The 24,563-nt window shown below is 39.6% G+C and overlaps 1 protein-coding gene across 1 annotated transcript in view; it reads right to left on the reverse strand.

The window, feature by feature from the left end:
* Positions 1-6,502: 6,502 nt before the first annotated feature.
* The window catches only part of LOC139719657 (BCAS3 microtubule associated cell migration factor-like), a 37,349-nt gene continuing 19,288 nt past the window's right edge, over positions 6,503-24,563 (reverse strand). Inside the window, exons 8-19 of the mRNA XM_071631063.1 lie at positions 23,645-23,827; positions 22,995-23,225; positions 21,823-21,916; positions 18,896-19,039; positions 16,730-17,026; positions 14,809-14,977; positions 14,025-14,122; positions 13,267-13,370; positions 11,939-12,132; positions 10,745-10,857; positions 9,740-9,913; positions 6,503-8,019 (exon numbers count right to left, since the gene is read on the reverse strand). Of these exons, the coding sequence (XP_071487164.1) occupies positions 7,814-8,019; positions 9,740-9,913; positions 10,745-10,857; positions 11,939-12,132; positions 13,267-13,370; positions 14,025-14,122; positions 14,809-14,977; positions 16,730-17,026; positions 18,896-19,039; positions 21,823-21,916; positions 22,995-23,225; positions 23,645-23,827 (2,007 nt within the window). The 3' untranslated portion in view covers positions 6,503-7,813. The remainder of the gene's footprint in view (positions 8,020-9,739; positions 9,914-10,744; positions 10,858-11,938; positions 12,133-13,266; positions 13,371-14,024; positions 14,123-14,808; positions 14,978-16,729; positions 17,027-18,895; positions 19,040-21,822; positions 21,917-22,994; positions 23,226-23,644; positions 23,828-24,563) is intronic.

Consider the following 24,563-nt stretch of genomic DNA (forward strand, 5'->3'; position numbering starts at 1 on the left):
CTATGAGTTTACCATTCATGACTACTGTATACACCAATAGTGAAGCTAATTTTTCGCGAATCAGGACTTACCAAACGATCTCTCGAGTGGTTGAATTCAAAATTGTGGAGCATGGGACTGAACGGAGAAATGTGCGCATGCACGTCATCATCATGCTGAGATCTGAGTTAACATTTTCATGTGTTTCTAATTCGCCAATAGCGCCTGACTTGCGAAATTCACGAAAATAAAAACCTCACAAAATATTTGGCATACACAGTACTTCATCTCTCATGTTTCCAATAGCATTGAGAGGACTTACAGACACCATACCTCCCCTTTATTTCAGGCCACAAACTCCTTATTTTCATGGCATACATCACCACATACAGAACTAAAATCACAGTATATAAGGAGAGTCCACTACATCCGATGTTGTAAGGAATGTTTGATGCACAAATACCCTCGTCAAACTTGAAACATTGCCAATGTACACACACTTCCCATTTATAAATGGATATAATCACCATAAGTCACAAGAATTTGGCAAAAATATTTTACACGTGGAGAATCCACAGCTTAACGGCTATATTTTTGTTTCATTTTTCTTTCTAATTGTATCCTCTCTGTCATGAATGGGTGTGAATTGTATACAACCATCTCTTCACAAAGGAGAACAAAATGAATGGCCTGCAAACGTTATCATATTCCTGTATGTTCAGTCCAACCCCCCAACCTCCCTCCCTCCTCCCCCCCCCCCCCCACAATTTTCCAGTCTCGGATATGTATTAGCATTAGCTCTAAAACAATAGGCATCTTCTGCCAAACATAGCACATTCCCCTGTCTTGATATCAACAAAACTACCCGGTAAGCATCCCTCAAATAAACATTTGACTCTTTCTATCCACACATATATAGTTATGTACTTTGGGCATCATACTACCAGATAGATGTGGTGTCAATAACAGTACACCTCACCAATGTTTGTGCTTTCTACACAGAGACAATAGTGTCAGAGAGTAAAGGAAGTAGGTATTCTCCTCCTCCTCCTTAATTTCCTCCCCTTCCCCTTCATTCATGGTTATATAACAAGCCAGTCATAATGCCCAATTATCAATTTTCATGGTCTACCATCCCAGTACTTAGCAGCGGCGGGAGTGAAGACAAATCCATAATCAGCATATTTTCAAGACAAAATCAGCTACTTTTCTTCCATAACTATTGGCTTTGAAATTTCATGAAACTGTCACATTTCTGATAGCCACAAGAAATTTTACAGACAAATTATGGTAAAGAATGGTAGATCAAGGATTCTGTACGCCGACACCGTGCTCCGTCATCTTTAAAACAATGTAGATTCGTGCACAGGGCATACCAGCCGGTAGGCCTACGCTCAAGCAGCTGCTCCACACATGCACATGTACTTTGCGGGCAATAGTTTTGATTCCACTCCAGCTATAGTAGAACCATCTACCGTGTACCTGACCATGAGAATATTTGCAGAAATAGCCTCTGATATACAATAATGGATGTTATAAGGCCCTGTCCAAGACAGAAAACTGAACATTAATACCTCATTATAACTTGTTTTGAGCGCTGTTTATAGAACAGAAGACAAGCATCGGCATATCTGATATAACACCAACCAAATTAATATGACTTTTATGTAATTCCCTATGTATCTTATATCTGCAACATCAACATAGTGTGCACATTTAATAAAATGATTTAGTATTTCATTAGATGAATCTGCATATTCTTTATTACTTGTAAGAAAGAAACATGAAAAAAATAAACAAAACAAAAACATGAACACAGACAGCTTCGGGTACTTCACAATACTTGTATGTTCTTTACAGCAATTGTGAATATCTTATTGGATAGCTAATACGATTTGTTTTAAACCAGTGACAGTATCACCTTAGCACAACGTTTTGTGTCAGTCTCTTCGGGTTTTTTTACCAAACTGTACTGTCAATCTCTCAAACACATTCTCTCTTAACACACATATCATTAAAAAAACACATTCATCCTCTGAACCACTCAAAATAAAAGTCACTTAAAACCACCTAAAACCAAGATATCTTTCATAGCACCTATACAGTATTTCTCAACATTTCCTGCTAGAACCCACTCTCATTGTCAAGCTGACCCACATATCCCTGAAATATCTTTACAAACGAGCTGTATTCAATAAACCCACACCCTGAAAAACACTCAATAAATGAGGTAAAACAAAAGAAAGATGTAATCTGCCAAACAAGAGGCAAAAAGCATGCTAAACCAGCTTCAATCATGCATGCATAAACCCCATTCATGGCAGTTCTGGTGACTTCCTAAAGTCATCATCGTATTTTAATATGCGAACCTGCTTTTTTGGAATCTTCCAAAATCTCTACACAAATTTTTTATACACATACCTGTGCAAGGAGGTGATTCAAATAGTGCTCTCAAGGGGGTTCATCTCCTCTCCTCAAACTTCTTCACAATGCATTCAACATAAAAGAGTTGATGCCATGACCTATGCTCACATATTTTCCCAATCAAAATCTAGCACCAAAAAGTATTCATATTCTCACTCAATACATACTTCACTCCTACAGCCCAGTGATGAATATTCTAGTTCTTCTACACAATGATCAAAACAAGGGACATCCTCAGTGTTAAATTGTTAGATATTTTCACTCCCATTGAACACTTGGATGCATTTTATGTCCAACAGTTGGCATCCATGAGTATTATTATCAATATTATCTTTATTTTTTGTACAATTGTACTTCACTGTAACACACACAGTAATCAATCCTTCTACACTTAGCACAATGGCGTAAGTACTTCACGGTGCAACATCCATGCATGTACATGTTGTGAATGATCCATGCTAATCAACAAGGTTCACCAGTCTAGACAGAGAGATGCAGCAGACCGTATCTCACTTTGACTCCAGGGGGAAACAAACTCAGTATGATACAGTAAGGTAACACTCCCTATGAACTCAGAGCATAGAAAAGAATAAGATCACTGTGCCTTAATAGCAATTAACACACAAGTGGGAAGTGTGGGGGAGAAGGGGGCAGTGGTGTGTGTGTGTATGTCTGTGGCTTCCTCTTGTTTGTATGGCTGTTGTTTTTCTTCTTTTTAGATCCAAGGGCAGAAAGCAAAGAACAAAAGCAGACACAAACAATTCTAGTGGAGCAAAAAACATTTAAACACATAACTGCGTACTCTACTAAACATTTACAAGCAAACAAACAATTGTATGATATAGATAAGCAGAAAAGAGCAGACAATACAAGGTTACTAGACCCCATTTTTGTATGCAAGTGGTACATGCATGCTTTTAGCTTTCAAGCAAAACTAAATACACATTGAGACCCCAAAATGACTTCCATGAGACATTTTTTTTCCCCCCTTGGTGCGAAATCTTGGAGCAAGCAATGTATACCCCAACAACGGAGACAAAAAAGCCGAATGATATCAACTTCAGCTTTAGTAAACATAATGATTTCTAAGTATTAAAGAGGGTGTTGGATCTTGTGATCTTCAAATAAAATTTAAAAACTCCTGTTGCACAAAAACTCCAGCAACACTTTGCATGAAATATATCTCGTTGAGGGAAAGAGCAAACAAAACAAGAATTGATACATGTATACGGGATGATGAAAGAAGAGTGTGTGATAGATCTGAACAGCATCATACCATGATATAAACACTGGCAGTGTTAACTTCAAAAGGAAGTATGTGACATCAATATGAGAAATATTCTTCCACCCCTCCTCCTGAGAGTCCTTATTGAATGCTCAATCAAAAAAATACTACTAATAATAATAATAATTGGAGGCCTGAATAAGATTTTTTCCCCCTTTTGATAAAAAAAAGGGGGGAGGAGTTTTAAAAGCAAAAAGGGACAATTTACATGCTGGTACACTGTAGTAGAGACTGATAGGGAGGCTTCCAGAAATGGAAACGATGTAAAGTTATAGGCATATCTAAAAAGCATCATGTTTGGTTTAACTGAGTTGATTAGATTTTCTAATAATGTTTTGTTGCAGACACTCCTATTCTTATCTCCCCCTTTTTTTCTTTCTTTCTTTTTTTGCCAAGGAGGTTAACTCCCATTAAAACATAGTATAGTGTTTTCTCCTTTCAGTTCCTACATCCTTCCATCTGAAACAAAGGGCAAAGTCTTCGTATTTCATCTTTGAATGGGAATAATTGCATTAGAAATTGAATTTTTTGGAAGAGAAGGAAGCATGTACTGTAAGAGTGGATATTTTCGCGCGACTAATTTTTCACGCTCGGCAGGGTTAGAAGAGTTTCGCGTGTTTTTAATTCCGCGGAATCAAGACGTCAACTACTGGAACATATGGCAAGCAAAAATATTTGCGTGCTTTCATTTTTCGCGCTAGTTTCTGTTTGCGCGAAATGCGCGAAAATTTCAACACCGCGAAAATTTCCACTTTTACAGTAATACATCAACATTTTGGGGCATCATCATCACCTTCTACTCCTTAATTAGCACAAAAGATATGCTGTGTAGAATGTGTCTGCTTACAAGGGTAAATACTGTTGGCAAATGTCTTTTCGATCATATAACACTATACACTGAGAAATACTTGGCTGTGACTGGCAGATGGCTGTACCGTACGTAACTTGTAACCATCAAATGGTAATCACACAACAGTGAATATGAGAACTTTAAACTCTGCTGCCCACTAATAGTCAGTATAGAATATGCACAGTAGGCCAACAGGCCAACATTCACACCAACTATGTACACACCAACACCAATACACACACACACACACACACACACACACACACACACACCATTACAAACAAAAACACGACACACATAAACAAGTAAACACACAAGCCAACAAACATACACACACACACACACACACACACACACACACACGTTCATTCAACACGATCAGGCACACACAAAAAGTCTGTGTTCCATTACCTCGATCTGCAAAAGTAGCTTCACTACTGACCGAATAGTTTACTTATGGTACTGTCTTTGAAAGAGACGTGCAAGAACCCCAAACAAAAAGAAAAGTTACTCTCCAATTATCTTCTTTACATCGCCCTGACATAGAATCACAGAATGACAAATTACCACTGCCCATCACACACTGCCACTTCCTAGTTTTACTAAAATTACTTGTTACAAGAAAAAGAGTTTGTGACATAAATGTCCGCACATAGTGAATCCACACAAGAGATGCCTCTCTTACATTTACAGGAGACCTCTGGATGATTTTCAGACTTTTGCACTTGAACAACTATGGATTCTGAGTACAGAGTATCAGAACTTATGGTGATTGGGATGAGGAATATGAAGAGAGAGAGAAAAAAAACATCTTAAGCAGGAGAAATTCAAATTTAACCAGGAGAGCAGGAGATTTTGAAAAAACTGCCCCAAAGCGGGAGAGCTGGAATCTTCGAACATGAAGTAGGAAGGAGTATGAATCACAAGGCTGATTACAAACAAGAAAATGAGTTGTGAGTGCTATCCAGGATGTAATACTATCTCAGCGAATGACAATACAGGGTATTCCCCACATCCTTAATATCTGTGCATGAGATCTCAGGTGTTCAGAAGGGGAAATGATCCTCAAGACATCTTAGATACATAAGAGTTAACGCCACAAAAGAAGCACAAGTATTGTAATGCCAGCTTTAATATAATAATATGGATCATATATACACAGTGTCCAATGTCCAATTCTTGAAGGTTGTAGGAATACGTGAACGTGACATATATACGAGTAACATGAACCTGGCTACATGAAGCTCATGTCTATTAACTCATCCACACAAATTTCTTCTCCACAGGATGGAAACAGGTGACCACAAGAGGAAAGTAATGGTTTAATACTACTCTAGAAACACAAGATTCCTTCCGTTTTAAGTTAAATTAGCTTACATTTTGGGGGCTTTGAAGTGGTGGTGAGCTCGGTGCCACACTCAAATAACCTCCAGTCGAGAGGAACACATCACCGCTCTTTCTACACCTCAATCTGCTATCTCCTTAATCTGGGTGATGACCTGCACTATGCATTCATGAGCTTGCGACCAACCCATTACTGCATTTGCTCTTTCATCACAGTTAGAGTATCCACAAGCACAACATACAGGACCTCAATGCCTGCATTCCACTGGCAAACATGCATATACATAATATATTGACACTGAGGGGCACCTGAGAATGTTACGAGGCATACAGGATTTCTTAAAATGAGATCTTTGTTTTGACATGAGTGACCATGTAATTGACACCTTCCTCCTTCTTCTCCTCTTCCCCAAATTTCCCCTATCCCTTCCCTACCCCTGTTCACCTCTTTTTAAACCTCCCCCAAAACATCATTGTCTTGAAATCAATTTTGAAAGTATGGCACAAGTGTATTTCAAGGACAGCAATGGAAATACATGCTGTATATTTACAAATAACCCCCCCCCCCGGGACTGATTTGTATGAAGCACTCTCATTGCGGGGCACAGCAAGCTCAGAAACATAGGACTGGGTAGCAAGGTGACTTTATTAAAGCAATTTGTGCAATGATGGCTGTTTTTGCTGATTAGATGCCAAACATTGATGATGGGGACAAAGCAATCAGATAATCAATTGAGGACTGTACTATAATGATTCTTGCTGTGACTGATAACTCTGATGAATCATCTGAACAATGTCTATCTACAACAACTTGCTATAAAACACTCGCTTTCGCCTGCCCCCCAAGGCACAATCATTTCAGTTCTTCAATCATGATAAAACAACAACAACAAAAATGACAACTGATGTAGAAGCTGATTTACTGCGATACCAAACTCAAGACACTTTTTCTGAATTCCATTCGACTTTCACCAGACCTATTCTTTATCTCTCTGTCATCAAAAAAGAGTAAATCTAGCAGAACAAAACGAAGAAAATGAACAAAATTCCGAGTAAATAACAGACATTTTCCTACATTACTCCCTCCTTCATCTCTTCCCATATCTCCTTCACCCTCTCTCACCTCTTCTAGTAATCCACTCAGCACGGCACCAGGTTCTCATTACATGTCAAACCACATGGCCGATAGCAGCGTGCTCTACAGATGCACCTGTGTAGTAGATGACTCCAAAAACTGCAATCCCGCCAGCGATGTCACACCTCAGCCCTGTTGCTGTCTTTGATTCCTGTATTTGATTACTAGAACAATACATTTCTCAAGACAACAGGTTGACACCACATGGAATTCGGCACACCCCTGCATCATTTTTTCCTCTTACACTGAACACCCCATGGCAGCTACATGTACAGCTCTCTGAATGTCACGCGCTCATCCAGTCCACTAGTCCAGTTGGCGAGACACAAATTCAAGAAACTACAGAGTGGTCTGGCAAACCAAGTTTCTTAATTCTCAATCTGACGCAACATCATAACGAGAAGATTCAATATCACCCTGCATGTATCAAATTATCACATCAGATACAATGTACGTTGTACAATGTGCATGTATCAAATTATCACATCAGACACAAATGTACATAAGACTTTGCCGACTGCCCCTTGGCAAAAAAATGTTTGCTGCTCTCTTGTCGAGAGTCTGGCAAACGAAGGATTTCATGGGTCAGCAGGACATGAAGTACTTTAATGCCTGAACAGGAATGATAGTTTGCTCATGCTCTGGAAATAAATGCCGATATACCCTATGAAAGATTACAGCCAGAGCAAAATGTAGCTAAATCGTCTACCTAACTCACAGTCTCCAAATACATGTTCCCTTTAGTGTAGAGCAAAACAGTGCCCCACCAGAACACCCCTCCCAAGCAAGCCCTTCATCAATTGCACTCCGGTGAGCTGCTGCTGGCCGAGGGAAAGACCAGAATGTGGTCCATGGTGTGCTGCGGAGAGAGGCGGGCCTCAAAGGAGTGGGGGATGCTGTCTGCCGAGCCGGGGCTGGAGCTGAGGATGCCGTTGCTATCGGCAACGAGCTCCACCGGATGCTGCTGCTGATGATGCGGCGACTGATGATGCTGGTGGTAATCTGAGGGAGATGCGGGATAAGCACGTTTGATGAGACCCGGTCTCAACTCAGAATGGAGCAAACTGTCCTGAATGGTCAAGGGTTAAGGTCGAGGGTCACAAGACGGGCGGTGAAGCGATGCAGTGAAAGGAGTTTAACAGAGATAAATGTCAGGAAAAGTGAATTGGCAGAGGAAATTGGAGTCGCCAGAAAACATGCAAGGATGGAGATTAAAGGCAGGGGACCCAAGGCAGGGGACCCCAAGTTAAGATGTAATGAATACAATGCAAAAGCCAACAAAACAAGATAGATATAGAGGTAGGGGAGCACCCGTTTAAAGATTGGGAGGGAGAGTGCACAAGGATGGAGGAAGGGTAGCAGTTAACAGGCGGGAAACAACCAAATAAATGAAAGAAGTAGATGGAAAGTGTTAGTAGAAATATTCCACACCACACAATAGTTATAGTTAGTGATGAACAAAGGAGTGTATGGTAAATATCGGATATATATTAGTGATTAACATCTTGGGTATGATAACACTAAATACAAGGCTGTAAGTGTCAGATTTGATAGAGCAAGACCTCCACCAAAGATGAAAATGCAGACCATGAGATGTTTTGCTGGATAGCTTGATTACATGGCAGGGTTATAGCTGGCTCAGTGGGTAATTGGACTATATAAAGGGGACACAACAACAATCTGAAACAAACGGATTTGAACTTATAATCAGCATAATATGTCAGCGAGAGTGTTTTGGTTTTTTTTTTTCTTTTGGATAGAAATGATTGCTTAAAATAAGAAATGTTATCTATATTTTAGAGTAGGCAGGTGCATGTACTATTGATTCCTTTAACAGTACTTAAACCCTATTTCAGTTACACTGACACAAAGAGCATCTTTTAAATGCATACAGCTAATAATATATCACAAAATCTTTTTACCTCACAATAACAATAGTATTAATAATAATAGTAGACATTTATAGAGCGCCTTTTCCACTGGATGCAAAGCACTATTAACCATACAAATTAACCATACAAATTAACCATACAAATTTCATACGGGTATCTAGTGTACTTTAGAACAAATCTAGGCATTAGGAATGCATAAAGTGTGTACAGTGAATCATCAATCTCAATGACAGCAGATGTTTCTACACCCGTCATAAATACTCAATTCCATAACTTCATGCTTAAAGCTAATGGACGATGAATATCTAACTGTCACCACTTACATAAATCATAGCAAAAAAAGGCAAAGATAAGCCTGTTGTCAAAGCCATAATTGGTAATATATGTTCTGTTGGGTTCTTACAACACCAAGTTTAGGAACTTAGATGTCAAGTGCACAGGCCTTCTTTTATCTAGGAAAAATTTGCTAATTTGAACACCCTTTTGCAAACATCACAAATTTTGCATGATTGAAAGATAATGTCTCTAAACACTGTGTATGAAATCTTATGGTAAATACAACTCATAATTAAAAAAAAAAAAACTTAAAAACTAATCCACATCTTTTAAGAATAGGCTCCTATTTTGAAACGAGAATAACGGTCAGAAATTAGGGGGTGCAAATTAATTCATTAGGAAATTGTAGTAGTATTTCCCCCTCCATCACATGGAAGTTTTCCACTTTTGTTATTCTAAGGAAAAGTCTAAATCACCTACCTTCAATATACCAGATTATGAAAGGAATCTAACTTCCAGTGTTACAAAAGAGACCCATAGTAAGTGTTTCTCACCTTTGCGCTTTCCTGAGGGGCCCGTCTCACTGATGGGAGACTCCGCCATGGCCTCAGCGATGGTCTGCTTGAGGTGTTCCTCCAGCATCTCACTACTGCGCTGGTGGCTGGGGTAGCTCTCTGGCCAGCTGCCACAGCTTACCTCCAACAGGTTGGAGGCGTGGTCAAATGTACCTGGCAACAGACATGGCAGACAGAGAACACCATTCTACATAAACAATTTACTCTCCTTGGGTGACAACAGGTCATGACAGTGGAAAACAAAAGAAGAAATTTTTCGTGAGCAGGGATTTACCCTATGTCGGGGGCATGGTCAAATGTACCTGGCAACATACATGGCAGACAGGGAAACTCAGCTCAGGTATGAAATTTACTCTCCTTGAGTAACAGTAAGTCATACCCGACAGTGTCGCTGTGAAAAAAGAAAACTTGAGTGAGCCGGGACTTCCCCCATCTTGGAGGTGCGGTCAAGTTTGCCTTGCAACATACACAACAAACAGGCAAAACCATTTCAGATAGACAATTGACTCATCTTGACTTATCATTCAGGTGTTCCTTGCAATTGATGTGTAGGGAAGAAAACGTAAATGGCAATAGTGGAGAAACCTCCTCTGCAGGATACAAAGGAAGATGATTTCTCACTGGGACCAGTCAGTAAATTCCAACAGTGAGAGTGTGGATGGTAATGACAAGGAGACATAGCACTTTGCAAATATTTGACAAGCACATTTTTCAAAATAATACAAATGTCCTGGTTTAAATGAATTCTTCTGAATATAAGTTCGCGTATCTTTTTCTTTTCGTTTTTCTAAACACTTCCAGACTGTTAGAAACTTGACAAGCTGATCCTGAACACATTTATCAAATATATCAGATACTGTACTTTTTTTCCTGCTGATTTTTGATGGATTATAGAATTCAAATTTGGATCTATCTTTGGCAACTTATCAAATGGCTAGACATGTAGAAAACAAATGATGAAATAAATGTAGACTTAGTTTTTACCTGATCCGTACTCTATACTGGCTCCTGCTGACCCCTCACAGCTGGATAACCTATGAACTCTGCCCTCTTGGCTCTGCGGCGTTGGCAGGGGGTCAGATCGCAACGGCTGGATCCTGTGAATGACAAAAAATATTGAAATGAGCTTGTTCCATTGAATCTTTTCAAAAAAGAGCAAACAGTAACCTCTTACGGGTGGTCCTTTGGAATACCACACAAATAATGGATGGAGTACGCTCAGCCAAATCCTGCATAAGAAACCTCATCATCTCCAGCAAAGTTTTCATAATACAGTAGTAGCATAGTGTGAAACGCACCAAGCATGTAATACATCCTGAGCTTTTTACTCTCTGAAAGTCTTAAACGGAGCAACTGAAGACTTTGAGATGGATAGGGTTAAAGGTCCTGTTTACCTTTGGGAGCAGTGATTTAAAAATGTTCAAGATATCACTTTTGATGCATATGTGTAGGTCAGTTGTATCACAAAACATCCTACTGTATAAAATTTTTGCAATAAAGCCTAAAACATAAGGAGATATATCACTATTTTTCTTCTTAAACCATAACTGTAGACGGTCTAGTCTGGAAACATTCTTATTATAACAGAGACTCCAACCTCAAGCACCTTCTGATCTGGAGATTCTCCCGCCTGAAACCCCTAGCAAACGGGAGACTCCAACTTGATGTGCGCGAAGTTCCTTGTGGCCAGGGTCCAGCTCTAGGGTTCTAGATGTTATCTCATGCTATCTAAGGCTTATTTTTCAACATACAATGACACTAAGTTAGAAATCATTTCAAGCGGGAGAAATTAAATCTCAAGCGGGAGAACAGGAGATTTAGCAAAAATGGGCTTTCGGCGGGAGAGTTGGAGTCTCTGTTATAACTATTGTTCACATTTTGTATATTGAACAATACTTAACATCGATTATAATAGTTCAAATTTTTACATTGGTTGTTTCTATCCTAACTCACAATTTAGAACTAGTTTGAGGCACTAATGCTGGGTTTTTGTTTCATCTGCAAATGGTATATTATGCCTTTAAGTTTCCTCACCAAGGGTTCGAACAAAAAGTAATCGCCAAAATATTGATATTTGCAGCAACAGATCGAGGGAAACATCTGGCAACAACCTTGTGAATGATAGCCAATTCTATTTCAGAAGAATTGTAGCAGAATTGTGCATCAGCAAAATCTCACCTGAGGGAGCGAAGGTCCACATCATCAACAGTCATGTCCATGGCAGAGCGGTTGGTTTCTTGCCCTTCAGTGAGGAGCGCAGATGAGCTGGAGGAGAGAATGGTGGTACTGCTCGGCTGGGGCACCGTCTTGAAGACAAACTGTGGTCCCATCCATAGGTGACGGTGTGGGCCAGCGTGTGTTACCATTTCAACCTGGAGGTGAACATGCATGTTGTGAATTCATATGTTACAATTTGAGGTGGCGTCATTGCTATATTGCAGTACAGACATTCTCATTTTCATCATTATCACACTGGGTGTCTGTGCATGGTATAATAGTGCATAATTTTCTGTGTAAACGATACTTCTCAAACACATGCAACCATGATTTGCTTACATCCTAACATTGAAAGTTCATTCATGCCTTTTCTGTCATTTTACTGTGTATTTGCATTACCTATGAGCAACAATCACATTTACAGCACAAGAATTTCATTTAATTAGTGATTGTGGCTGAATTAGATTGAAGAGCAAATTTTGAATTTGTACAGCCTATGTACCAATCACAACTCTTCACAAATAATATTTTGCTATGTACGAAATTGTAGCTTCATACGACCACTGATCAAGTTCTCCATTCAAACCAAATAAATATGTGGGAATTCAAATTGAATTGAATAGAGTTGAAATATGATTAACTTTGCATGGCCTTCTCGTAAAGAATGTATTCATGTAAGCAGACAACCACAGGACTGGTAGGTTTAGGAGACCCTCCCAAACACCAGCCAATGAGGAAAAAGTGGAGGTGTCGTGGCTGAGTGGATAAGAGCGCTCGTCTGTGAACGACATGAGCGTGGTATGGTTCGTGGGTTCGAGACCATGCCAAGCCTGACAAGTTTGCCCTTCAGCAAGGCACTTTATCCACATTGCTGCTCTCCACCCAGGAGTATAAATGGGTACCCGGTAGGATGAGAAAGCTGATGTTGGTTGATCAGCATGTGCACGCCTGTAAATTGCTGCGACTGGCTGGAATGCTCCCCAGGGAGTGGAGAGTGAGCACTGTCTGTGCTGGTTAGAAATAATGTATCCAGTGACCGGGGTAATTATAGTCTGTAAAGCGCATTGAGATGCTTAACAAGTGTGAAATGTGCCATACAAAAACCAGCTATTATTATGATAATTATTATTATAAAAAGTGCCTTGCATAGGGGGCACTATGCCTGCTAACAGGGGGGCTTGACCCAAGGATCTCATGATTGATAGTCTTTGGTTGCATCCACTGAGCCACAAACAGCTCCTATATTCCACGAACTGTTGCTAACCCATTTCTGTGTCCCCTAAACTGACCTGCGCTAGCCAGGGCTCGTCAAAGTCACTGTCCTGGCTGCTACTGTGGGCGGAGGTGAGACTCTCACAGGACTCGTTCCTGGGGAGGGACTGGTAAAAAGACCCTGTGGAGAGACATGTGGTAGAGTCATTGGTTGAAAGAGAGAGAGAGAATGGCAGCCTCTAAATCTTTAAATATATGCTTCCTCTCTTTTATTTAATTTTAGCACATCAAACTGAGGAGGAAATCAAATACATTTCAGCACAGCAAATTTCAGGGAACCGGCAATACCTTTTTTTTTCTCTCTCTCTCTCAATACGGCAAGCCTGCAGTAATTGCAAACTAACTTTTGTGTCTTTTTAAAATTGTAAATCACTTTCTTACAAAATTATTGCAGTGATTAGTGACTTTCTGACTCAGTGTCTTAATATCTGCAGAAATTTGTGACGGATGATACTTTCACATTGTCATCAAAAAGAAAAAAAAATACAAAAAAGTACTCAAGACCAGTAATCTGTCTTCCCAAAATAAACATCATCATCTAAGTGTGGATTAAAGAACACCTTCAATCAAATATACAAATTGGAATGTAGCTTTGAAAATAAAAATGAAGGTAAGATAACACACATGAGAATAACTGCAACTTTGAATTATTCATTTTTAACAGAGTAACTACATTTCATAATGACAGTAGTGATTACAATGATTTGAGAGAGAATCGGAAGGAAAGACAGTCAAGAGTTGAAGAGAGGAGAAAAGAGGCTCAATGTAAACACACCTTGAGTGGCAAGTAAGGACTGCTCACCATCATCCGTGAAGAGATGCACGAGACTATTGCCTGTTATCCTCATATGACACTCTGATGACCCGATGTTTCTGTGGCAGAACAGACGTGGCAAACAAGTTATGAGGAAAGTTACTCAACTATCCCTGCCCCCCCCCAAAAAAAATATATATATGTATATATGAAGAACTTTATCGCAAAATGAAATAAATCAGATAACTTCATTCTTTTAAGTTGAGATATTTGTGCTTAAAGCCGCTAATAAACAATGAAAATGATTAAAAAATAAAGGATTTTTAAATCATAACTTCTAGAATATTCCTTGTTATGTCACAAGTGAGGTATTACTGGAACGATTTAAATTTGCTCTATCTGATGATGTACAGTTGTACTTGCTTTGAAATGTTTAAAAACGGCAATTACCTCAGTTAGCAATAAAACTCTTCATATACATGCTGTACAAACTTGTACATCATGCTCCAAAATACATGTGTGAACACAGAACCAACTGCTTCAGTCACCTTAAAGACCTGGTAGCGTGGGGATTTGTGCAACGGGAAGGCTGGCCCAATTTGGATATAACTGAATATCCCCGTAATTAAATGTGTGTAGCTTTATCACTCTGTGTGTCTGTCAGTCTGTCAACATTAGAGATCTGTCAGCTTGTTTGCCTATCAATAAATAGTCTACAATTGTATTTCTCTCTAAATTTACATATGAATACACAGAGGGTTGATTTCAGATCTAATCTCTGATCAGGATACCAGTGTAAACAGACCTCTGCAGCGCCCACTGGGCAGTCATGATTGCACTGAGCTCCAGAGGGGAGTCATCCCCCTTCTTGACACTGGCCGGCTGGGAGGCCCTGGGCTCTAGGAAATACTCCACCAGCACTCCATGGCATGACATGATGAAGAGAGACGGCACCGATGATGATTTGGCCACATCTACACGAAACAAGAAAGGTAGTAGCAGGTAGATGAATATAATAGACTTATCTATGTGAAAGGGAAAGGGATCATATAGTATTGTTTGAGACCTAACTTCAGGTTTCTAACATTTTTGGGTGAGATAATGAGAGATCTCCCATGAAATATGCAAGAGCATGTAATTCCATGAGGAATTCAACGTTTATTTGATGAAAATTGGTTTTGAAATGGCCGAGATACCCAAAACAGAGCAATCGTAATAAAGGAGGGGCCCACCTTTTATTATGATCGCTTTATATCGCTTTGTTTTTGGATGTCTCAGCCATTTCAAAACTGATTTTCATCAAATAAACTTTGAATTTGTCTTAGAATGGTATGCTCTGTACTATTTCATAAGTGGTTTCTTGGTACCTCACAAGAAGTTAAAAGCTCAATCCTCGCCTCTGCCAATACTGTACCATCCCTTCAATGTAGGGTAATTTGCCAATCAGTTGCAATAAAAACTCGACAAAAGAATTTCATTTATTTGAATAAATACGCAATACCCCCTGCATGCCGTAAGAATCGGAACCAGCACTGGCTATCAGGCGGAAGCTCGGTGTCTTAGCTAGTGGATAAGATGCTTGTTCAGTGATCAAGAGGTAGTAGGTTGAATCCTGCCCGAGTATCTATGCCCATGATTTTTTATCATGGCAACTACTATACACTCGTTATTTTGGTGTTTAGGTACGTCGGACGTAGGACAATTTGCTAATCAGTTGCCATAAAAACAACTCACTGCCAGAATTTTCTTAATTCAATTCAATTCAATCCATACATTTATTCAGTAATAAAAATCATTTCGATATAAAATGTTTACAAAATGTAGCAGGTACAGTTCTGAGAAAGCCAGAGGCTTGTTAAAATAGAATGTACCCTTGAAAACAACTCATACACATATTGCAATCAGTATAATCAATACAATCAGTATTTATCAGTTAAACAGACAAATATAATCAGACAAATAGCTTGGTAGATAGATAGATAGATAGATAGATAGATAGATAGATAGATAGATAGATAGATAGATAGATAGATAGATAGATAGATAGACAGATAGACTGATAGATGGATGAACACACAAGTAAAAAGAAAGAGAGACAGGGAGAGAAAGATGAAGCTTTCCTGAATGAGTTATCTAACTGGTGCTGTCACGTTTGCGTGTTTTTCTTTCCATGATTGCTTAATTCTACTCTTTTTCTGTTACATCAATACTGCATTGCTGTAGAACAAAAATGTAATGCAAAATGTGATTCTTTAAACCCCACAGAAACATCTTGCCCTGTTTATACACAAGTGAGAAGCACATACAACTTAACTTGCCCAAGCATCTGAAAACTAGAAAACACATTCGTTTGTGTGCATAATGCACTTCATTGGCTCAAACTGAAAACATTATATGCCATTAGAGTCACCCTTTTCTGCAGCAACTCATAATTTTGACAAAATATCAAAACTAACAATCAACAAAAAAGGCAGAAAATGCACTCAATGAGACAATTTGTAAATTTTTACCCATCACCCGGTAGCATGGGTTAAATGATTAGCAGACCAATTCAAGGAATACAATTACAGTTATCCTGGCGTAAATGATGACACTGCTACATGACTGCTCTGTACAATGTACCCATCACATGTTGCAAGCCTTTCCTAAAAGCGCACAAATGTTTAGTTATACATATCAGAGGTGGCATAACTCAGAACATGCTAAAAAGCACCTTCCACAATTACCTTTCTCCCTTGACACCTGGCCAGCTCCCTGTACATGTCCCCTGGATGTGGCAAAGCATGTGGAGAGGCCTGAGTATTCGCTGACCCCTGAGGCCTGAGAGGGGGACTTCCCCCGCCCCGCCTTGGTGGAGCCAGCCATGCTGGTGGCTACTGCTCCCAGGGTGGTGGAGAGTTTGATCTGCTCCAGGGGTAGGATAGTGATGGTCTGGGGGTAGGGAGGCAGGCGTGGGTTACCGATGGCAACGTTCAGGGTGCTGTTGTGTGGTATGGAGGCGATGGAGTCTGGTGTGTGGAAACCTAATGGTGTGAGGCAGAAAAAGTCTTGTTGTAAGAGCTACAATTTGTATGACATGTCTGTATACGAACAGTAACTCAGCTATAGCAGTACACACTATACACCCTTCACTTTTAATCACTTCACATTCACTGGCAGACTGTATCATGACATCTCTCCTTTCTTTACTTTGCTTTCTCACTGGACATACACATAGGAGAATGACATATATAACTATGTGAGGATCCAATGATCATGTGCATGTTACATGCATGCACTGTATCTTGCTGGAATATCATGCCTCAATCTTTTGTCAATCTTCTTGTTATTATTTTCTTTTTTAATCTTTTTTTTCATAGATAAATACTTTTTGATACATTTTCATACTTGTATTTTCTCTTCAGACTTTTGTAACAAGATTTTTTCATGAAGGTCAGCAGTTCCATCCATGTCACCTTTGGGTGCGTTCGAACGCTCTTAAGCGAACCAAAGCGAACTGAACTAAAGCGTACTGTACCAAACTGTGCCAGTTTTGGAGGGTTCGAGCGCTCTGTTGAGAAAGCGTACCTCACGAGCTATTTTTTAGAAAAGGTCACACTTGTTTACAGCAAGAATGTCATTCACCTTGAGCTTGACCTACTTACAGCTGTCCCGAACAAAGAGAATGATGCCTTTGCATTGTGACGTATGCGCATGATACGCCCATGCTTTACAACGAACTTTTGGTACGCTTTGGTACGCTTTTGGAGCACATCGGGAAGTGGTCCACTTTTGGCTTGGTACAGTACGGTACGGTACACTTTAGGAGCGTTCGAGCGCTCCTCTGGCGCGGGTACGGTATGGTACAGTTCGCTTTAGGAGAGCGCTCGAACGCACCCACTGACTGTGATGCCTCAGATATCTGTAGTCATAGTTACGAGAGGCAGTTCAGTACTAATGGACTGAGAGACTGATGGAAAGACTGTCTCATAATACAATATTTCAAAACCACGCTCTGTCGTAGAGGCACACAAAATATTTCTTCTCTCAAACAACATCACGCAGCTTGGCTACACACAAACATAATGACTGACTAACATTTGTGACCCTGCATCACAAAACTGACAAAAAGTCGCCAGACATGGATTTTTAGTCGAGGGCAGATTCTAAAAGAGTAGACTCTAATCTTTAAAATGATGTATAACTCAATTCAAATGGGACTCTCCTAACCTATTTAAACACTTGAAAGAAAGCACACACTCTGAAATAAGGTGAACTGAGAAAAGAGGCTCTGAAGTACAGGGTCTATTCAAGTGCTTAATCTTTACCAAGCCGTGGCTAGCTGCATGATGAATGGGACAAAAAACAGGATGTAAACCACCCAAGCAACAACAATGAAGGGATTATCAGATTAAGCTTAAATTGAGCATGCTCTATCAACACAATCTGTCCATAAAACATCAACTTTCAAAGCAGTAGCATTATCCTTTCAAAAGTTATTAGAGTTGAAAGGGAGAGTAGGCAAAGGATTTTCAAGAAATGAAAAGGGACCTCTAAGACATACCTGATCACAATACTCTACTAAAAGAAAAGGGTGGTAGAAAAACTGCTGAAAACACACTTTCCAATTCATTTAATGATCCCAAACTTAGGAATAATAACGTAGAAGATGAATAGCTCTTTCAAAACCTATGAAAAACCCAAGATCAACCCGTCTCACCTTTTTTGAGTCCTCATGTAAAATCAAGGTGTGTGACTTTTTGTTGGTTTTGAGATGCACGGTCACATTTTAAGACAGCACACTAGTCTGTACTGTAGACTTCATAACTTTTGTTCTTGTTGCTACTGCATCATTAATATAATCATTCATACCGGCAAAGATGACCTTTTCCCCACAGATATGGTGACCTTACCTGATGATGTTGGACTCTCTGACAAGCCATGGACAGGGCTCCACCTTCCTGTCTCCTCTAGTTCCTCCAGCCCGGCACTCTTGTGAAAACGACTCTCCTTGTTCACAATCTTCTGAGATGTGTGGGTCCTTGCACAGACGTGTCCTTCAAGGCATGGGAGTGGGGAAGTGAAGAATCAATCGTTCATCATACATGGACAAATATTTTCATAACACAAACCTCCCATATTAATAGCGAGCCTTAGATCAGCGACACAAACACTTAGACAATGTTAACCCTAACTAGGCCGGGCTATTTAGGTAGATGATAGAGCCAGGGGGGGGGATCTGCGGATCTCGACCGTCGACCGCGCGATCGCGACGAAAATTGGCACACACATTGCCTATGATGTAATCTAAAGTACCATGAAGTTAATTTGTTCAAAAATTATCATTTACACTAAATTATGCTAATTTATGCATAATGATGCATGAAATCAGACAATTTGGTGTAAATCACTAGATAAAGCTCAAAACAGGCACATTTTTGGTGTAAATATTCTTTTTAGTGTCCTTAGCAAATGTAAGAGAAAAAAATTGCACAATCAGAAAAAATTTCCTAAGTATTTTATTGTTTTTCGAATTTCTTATGTATTTCTGTTTTTTCGACTTTATGTTTTTCATTGTTTTTTCAACGAAATTTGTCCGTGACATTGTTACGAACAAGGAAATGCGTTATTAATTGATTTTAATCGATAAACCCCCAAAATAATCATGCTTTTATGAAATTTGCCTGTAAACACAGTTTGCATTGAAATTGTACACAAATTCACGTTTTTGAGCAATTTTTGGTGTGACATGCACGTGCATATTTATGCGCAACTTCTGAACCGCGCACCCGGGCATCGCAAATTCGGTGTCAAAAGATGCGGGAGACTCGAAAGAAAAAAGTCATGAAACGTCGCGGCGATAGCTTCTCGCGATAGCGATACATCGCGCGAAACGTCGAGGGGGGGCCTCGGAGGCCCCCCCCCCCCCCCGGCCTAGTTAGGGTTAAAGGGACTGTACAGTACTAGTTGAGGTGGGGATTCATGTTTTGAACATTCTTATGTGAGATAATGAGAAACCTGTTATGAAATATGAAAGAGCATGTAATCTTAGGAAGGATTCAACGTTTATTTGATGAAAATTGGTTTTCAAATGGCTGAGATATCCAAAAAAGTGATTACTGTAAAAGTGGAAATTTTCGCTATGTTGAAATTTTTGCGCATTTCGCGCATCCACAAAGTAGCGCGAAAATAAAAGCACGCGAATATTTTTGCTTGCCATATGTTCCTGTGCGTGATGTCTTGATTCCGCGGAATTAAAAACACGCGAAACTCTTCTTGCCCGGCCAAGCGCGAAAAATTAGTCACGCGAAAATATCCACTTATACAGTATAATAAAACGTGACATGCCACAACTTTATTAGGATCTCTTTGTTTCACCTTGTTTTTGGATATCTCAGCCATTTCAAAACCTATTTTCATCAAATAAATTTTTGATACCCCTTAGAATTGCATGCTCTTTGACATCTCATAGAGTGGTTTCTGAATACTTCGCAAAACGTTAAAAGCTAAATCCTCACCTCGACCAGAACTGTACACACCCTTTAATTAGGTAAAAAATGGTGTTCTGCACATGCACAAGACAGCTGTTTCCACTGTCAAAGCCAGGAGGCTGCGTCGTCTTGGCGTTCCTGTCGCAGATCTATAGTTCGCTAATATTTCAGGGATGCTTGTAGTGGTGACTGGCACTGTACCAACCTTTTAAGCAGTATTGCAGTATTTTGAGGGCTGAAAAGGTGTGTTTTTAGCGGTATCTTTACCTATCCTGCAACAGACGTGTGTAATTAAATATAATTTAGGAAAACAGAATTTTTCATGAAACCTACAGTATTTTTGGCTAAAAAATTACAAAATACTGCAAAAAAGCAACAGCTGGCATCTCTGATCTCTGCATCACACATAGTTCCTTATATCAATACCTGCATTACAATTACTTCCTCATACCAATACTCACAAAACATTTATTTCCTGGGATTATAGACTGCATCATAACCACTTCCTATTCTACAGTACTAAAAAATCTCACCTCACAGCAATAGACTCATCTAATGACACATAAATGCCAATGAGTATTAGCTGTTTCAAAGGAAACACTACTGCAATGAAACTGCTGCTTGTAGAGTAAGTATTCTATGGGACTGTAGATACATCTAAGTCACACCATTGGTAGCTAACAAGTCATTGACGGTGAATTCATAAAGAAATAGCAATGTATACTGTATACACCACAATCCTTAAAAGAATTGAGGATAGTACAGACGATAACATGAATTCGCAAAAAATTTAGAGAAAAACAAGACGATCCGTTCTTGGGAAACAAAGTTAGCAAAAATTTCCTTACACAAGACTGAATTGCATTGGTGATATGGGATGCAGTATTTGGTGTGTTGTTGAATTGCGAATATCCCTTGACTTGTGATATTCATGAAAAGAAAACCACCATAAAATGCATGGTGCATACAAGACACATGCATTGTTACCAAAGGATTTCAACACCCACAACTATTCATTCTGTCAAATAAGTCGCTGTACTGTAAAAGTGGAAATTTTCGTGCATTTCGTGCATAAATGCTAGTGCTATTTAAAATAAAAGCACGCAAATAACGCTAGCGCGAAAAATAAAAGTATGCCAATATTTTTGCATGCCATATGTTCCAATAGTTAATGTCCTGATTCCTTGGAATTAAGAATACATGCAATCCATGTTACCCGGTCGAGCACAAAAAATTATTCGGCAAAAATATCCACTTTTACAGTATATACATCATGTTTGAAACTCCCTACTGTGAAAACATCATACACCAAGCTGCCTTCTACAGTCATTATATGCCTCGTAGCCTACCTCCATAGGGAGTGATAGGAAAGACGTGAGTAGTCTCCCTCATAGTACTAACAGCCACCCAGCGGCTATCATTGGTGAAGGACACGTGCTGAACCTGTCAAAAGAATCGGCACAGAATGAGACAGGAGTTTGGAATGCAGGGCACTGTACAATCAACCACACAGTGGCAATCTTGGCATGATACTAGTACGGTTAAGATTTCAAAGTCTCATGGAAAGCATTTTCCCCGAGTGATAGGAGATATAACTGTTGAACATGCATCTCAAAAACTTGTTGCAAAGTTACGCAATAAAATGTAAGGATGTGTAGTTAAAACATAGAGCACATCCCATCTCCTTTCACCCCCCCCCCCTCCCCCATGTGAGATAGATCCAATACGACAATAACTGGACTTATTTCATGAGTTAGACATGTTTTGGTCTTGAAGAGAGACTACTTAAAAAGAAACAGAAGGCCTTAAGCATGTTAAAAATCCTCTGATTAACCAACTGAAACTATCTTCAATCATGCTAATCATTGAAGGACTTAGTCACCCTAAATCTAACTGAGTTGACATTGAACCAACCATTTGAAAACAAATATCAAGCGTACAACAGCAACATGGTACACTGAATCACTGTGGACATCAAAAAGTATAACATTACTAGGAATCATGTTAAGTTTCTCTATCTCATGTAACTGTAAAAAACTGAACGGCGGTGGAGCTATTTAATTTCTCGTAACGATGTGTAACTGTTGATGACGCTGTGCCGATGCACAGAGCAAAATCTATTTGATTGTATGCAAAAAGCATGGAGCACCATTCCTTTCTCCACACTAGCATAGTTTTGTAGATTTTCTCATCAATTGTTATGTGTTGGAAAAGGAAACATCCATTTATAATCTCTGAAAATACAAGCATTTATAGTGTGAAGCGTCAATGCTCTAGTCAATTTAAAAAGGGAAAAATTAGGTGTGATTATCGCATGTTACCTACTCTCTGCCTGTGTCTGCTGCAAAGTAACTCCGCTTGACCTCCGCTATTCCACTTGGGTGCATAGGATCACCTTATTCATTTGCATATAGCGTCAGCCAAAGTATGGACCCGACTACCAGTGACAAAATGTTTACATTTATATACGAAAGGGAAAACTGAAAGCATTGACAGCGTAAGAAATATCTAGACCACCAACCTTAGCAGCAGTGTCTCCCCTGTAGAGAATGTAGAGGTGGTGGACGGCACCAAGGCCCGACCTGCAGGGGTGGCTGGTGATGCGGAATATGTGAAAGACATGGCCCTGGGCCCCCGCAGTGAACAGTAGCCGCCCGCTGGGGTCAAAGGTCATAGCTGTGATGGGCTCGTTGAGGTGGGCCAGGAAGTGGGCCACGATGCCCTCCCCCGGACTGTCATCACTGACATTAAACTGATGTGGCGGGGAAAATAAATGGGAAGAAACAGAGAGTGCAGTTTTTACAAACATATTTATTCAAACCTCTATTCAAAGTCTTTCCTCAGGACCAAAAAGCTTACCTCAGCACTATCTGGGATAGCACAATTAATCCATGCAAACATGCATTCAAAGCACTGAAATGCATTAAACATAATATACAGGTGGATGGGAAAGCACGTTTAGAAAAAAAAGGTCCTTAGAGGAAAAATATTCACAAACCTGAATACACCAGTAAGCTGGCCAACTGTGGCAAATTAAAATTTTAGTGATTTTAAGAACTTGAATTGTGCTCTCAAGGAAAAAGAATTCTGAATGGCAGGACAATTCTCTAGGCACAGGGTATAGTGTAGTGTATGGAAACCTCAAAACCCTGGTATGAACGAAGAACTTACCTCCCCCTCCAGTGAACAAGCATCAACCACTGTTACCACCCCTGGTGTACCCTGCTTGTGGGGAGGACTGGTGGTAGCCTTCTCCCCAGGACTCTCTGGAGAGCGGGGAGGGGAGTTGGACAGCTTGGAGGAGGCATACTTGCCCAGGGACTCACTGAACACAGATATTCCTTTGGTGATAGCCTACATAGGGAATAACAGAAGAAACAGCCACATTAGATAATTTTTCAAAGCATGTATTCCATATGATATGAATGGAATTTCTCTCATTTTCTACTGCATGCTTCACTAGACATGTACAATTATTGATTATTATCACTTTTTTGTTTGCATGTGATTGTCCATGATATATTCACCATGGTGTGAGTTTTTTTTCAAGTGCATAATCTAGAACAGCACAAAAAGAGTGACAATGGCAGAAACTCTTAATCAAGATCTGTATTAACTGACAAGAGATACTTTTTTCACAGCAATTTAATACAAGAGTCCAAACACAACAGCCTGTCAAAATCCATTGATGCTAGATGTACAGTGTGAAACAATGTGTGAGTAGGTGCATTATGCCCTGAAGCTAACAAAACAAAACAAAAAAACGATATTTGATATAACTTCGTGCTTTCGTAACTGAATATTCATATTCAATTCTGCAAGTGATTAATACTGATGATAGCCAAAGTATGTACGGTATGTATGGTTTAGTGAACTTCATATTTTGTGGCAGATAATGCAAAAACTTTATTTCTGTGTTCATTATGAAGGTGAGCATGATGATTTAACACATCAATAAAGGGTGCGTGCTATTGTAGAAATGCCAAGTACATCAGGAAAATCCTGCAATCTTTCTACCCTCTGTGATTTGTTTGAGAGTGGAATGGTTGATGGGGTAGCTTCAGGGTACTTGACCTGGAACCTTACTGCA

Source organism: Diadema antillarum, unplaced genomic scaffold (assembly GCF_040938485.1).
Source record: "Diadema antillarum isolate AM-2024a unplaced genomic scaffold, OU_Dant_1.0 scf00000112, whole genome shotgun sequence".
NCBI classification, from domain to species: Eukaryota; Metazoa; Echinodermata; class Echinoidea; order Diadematoida; family Diadematidae; genus Diadema; species Diadema antillarum.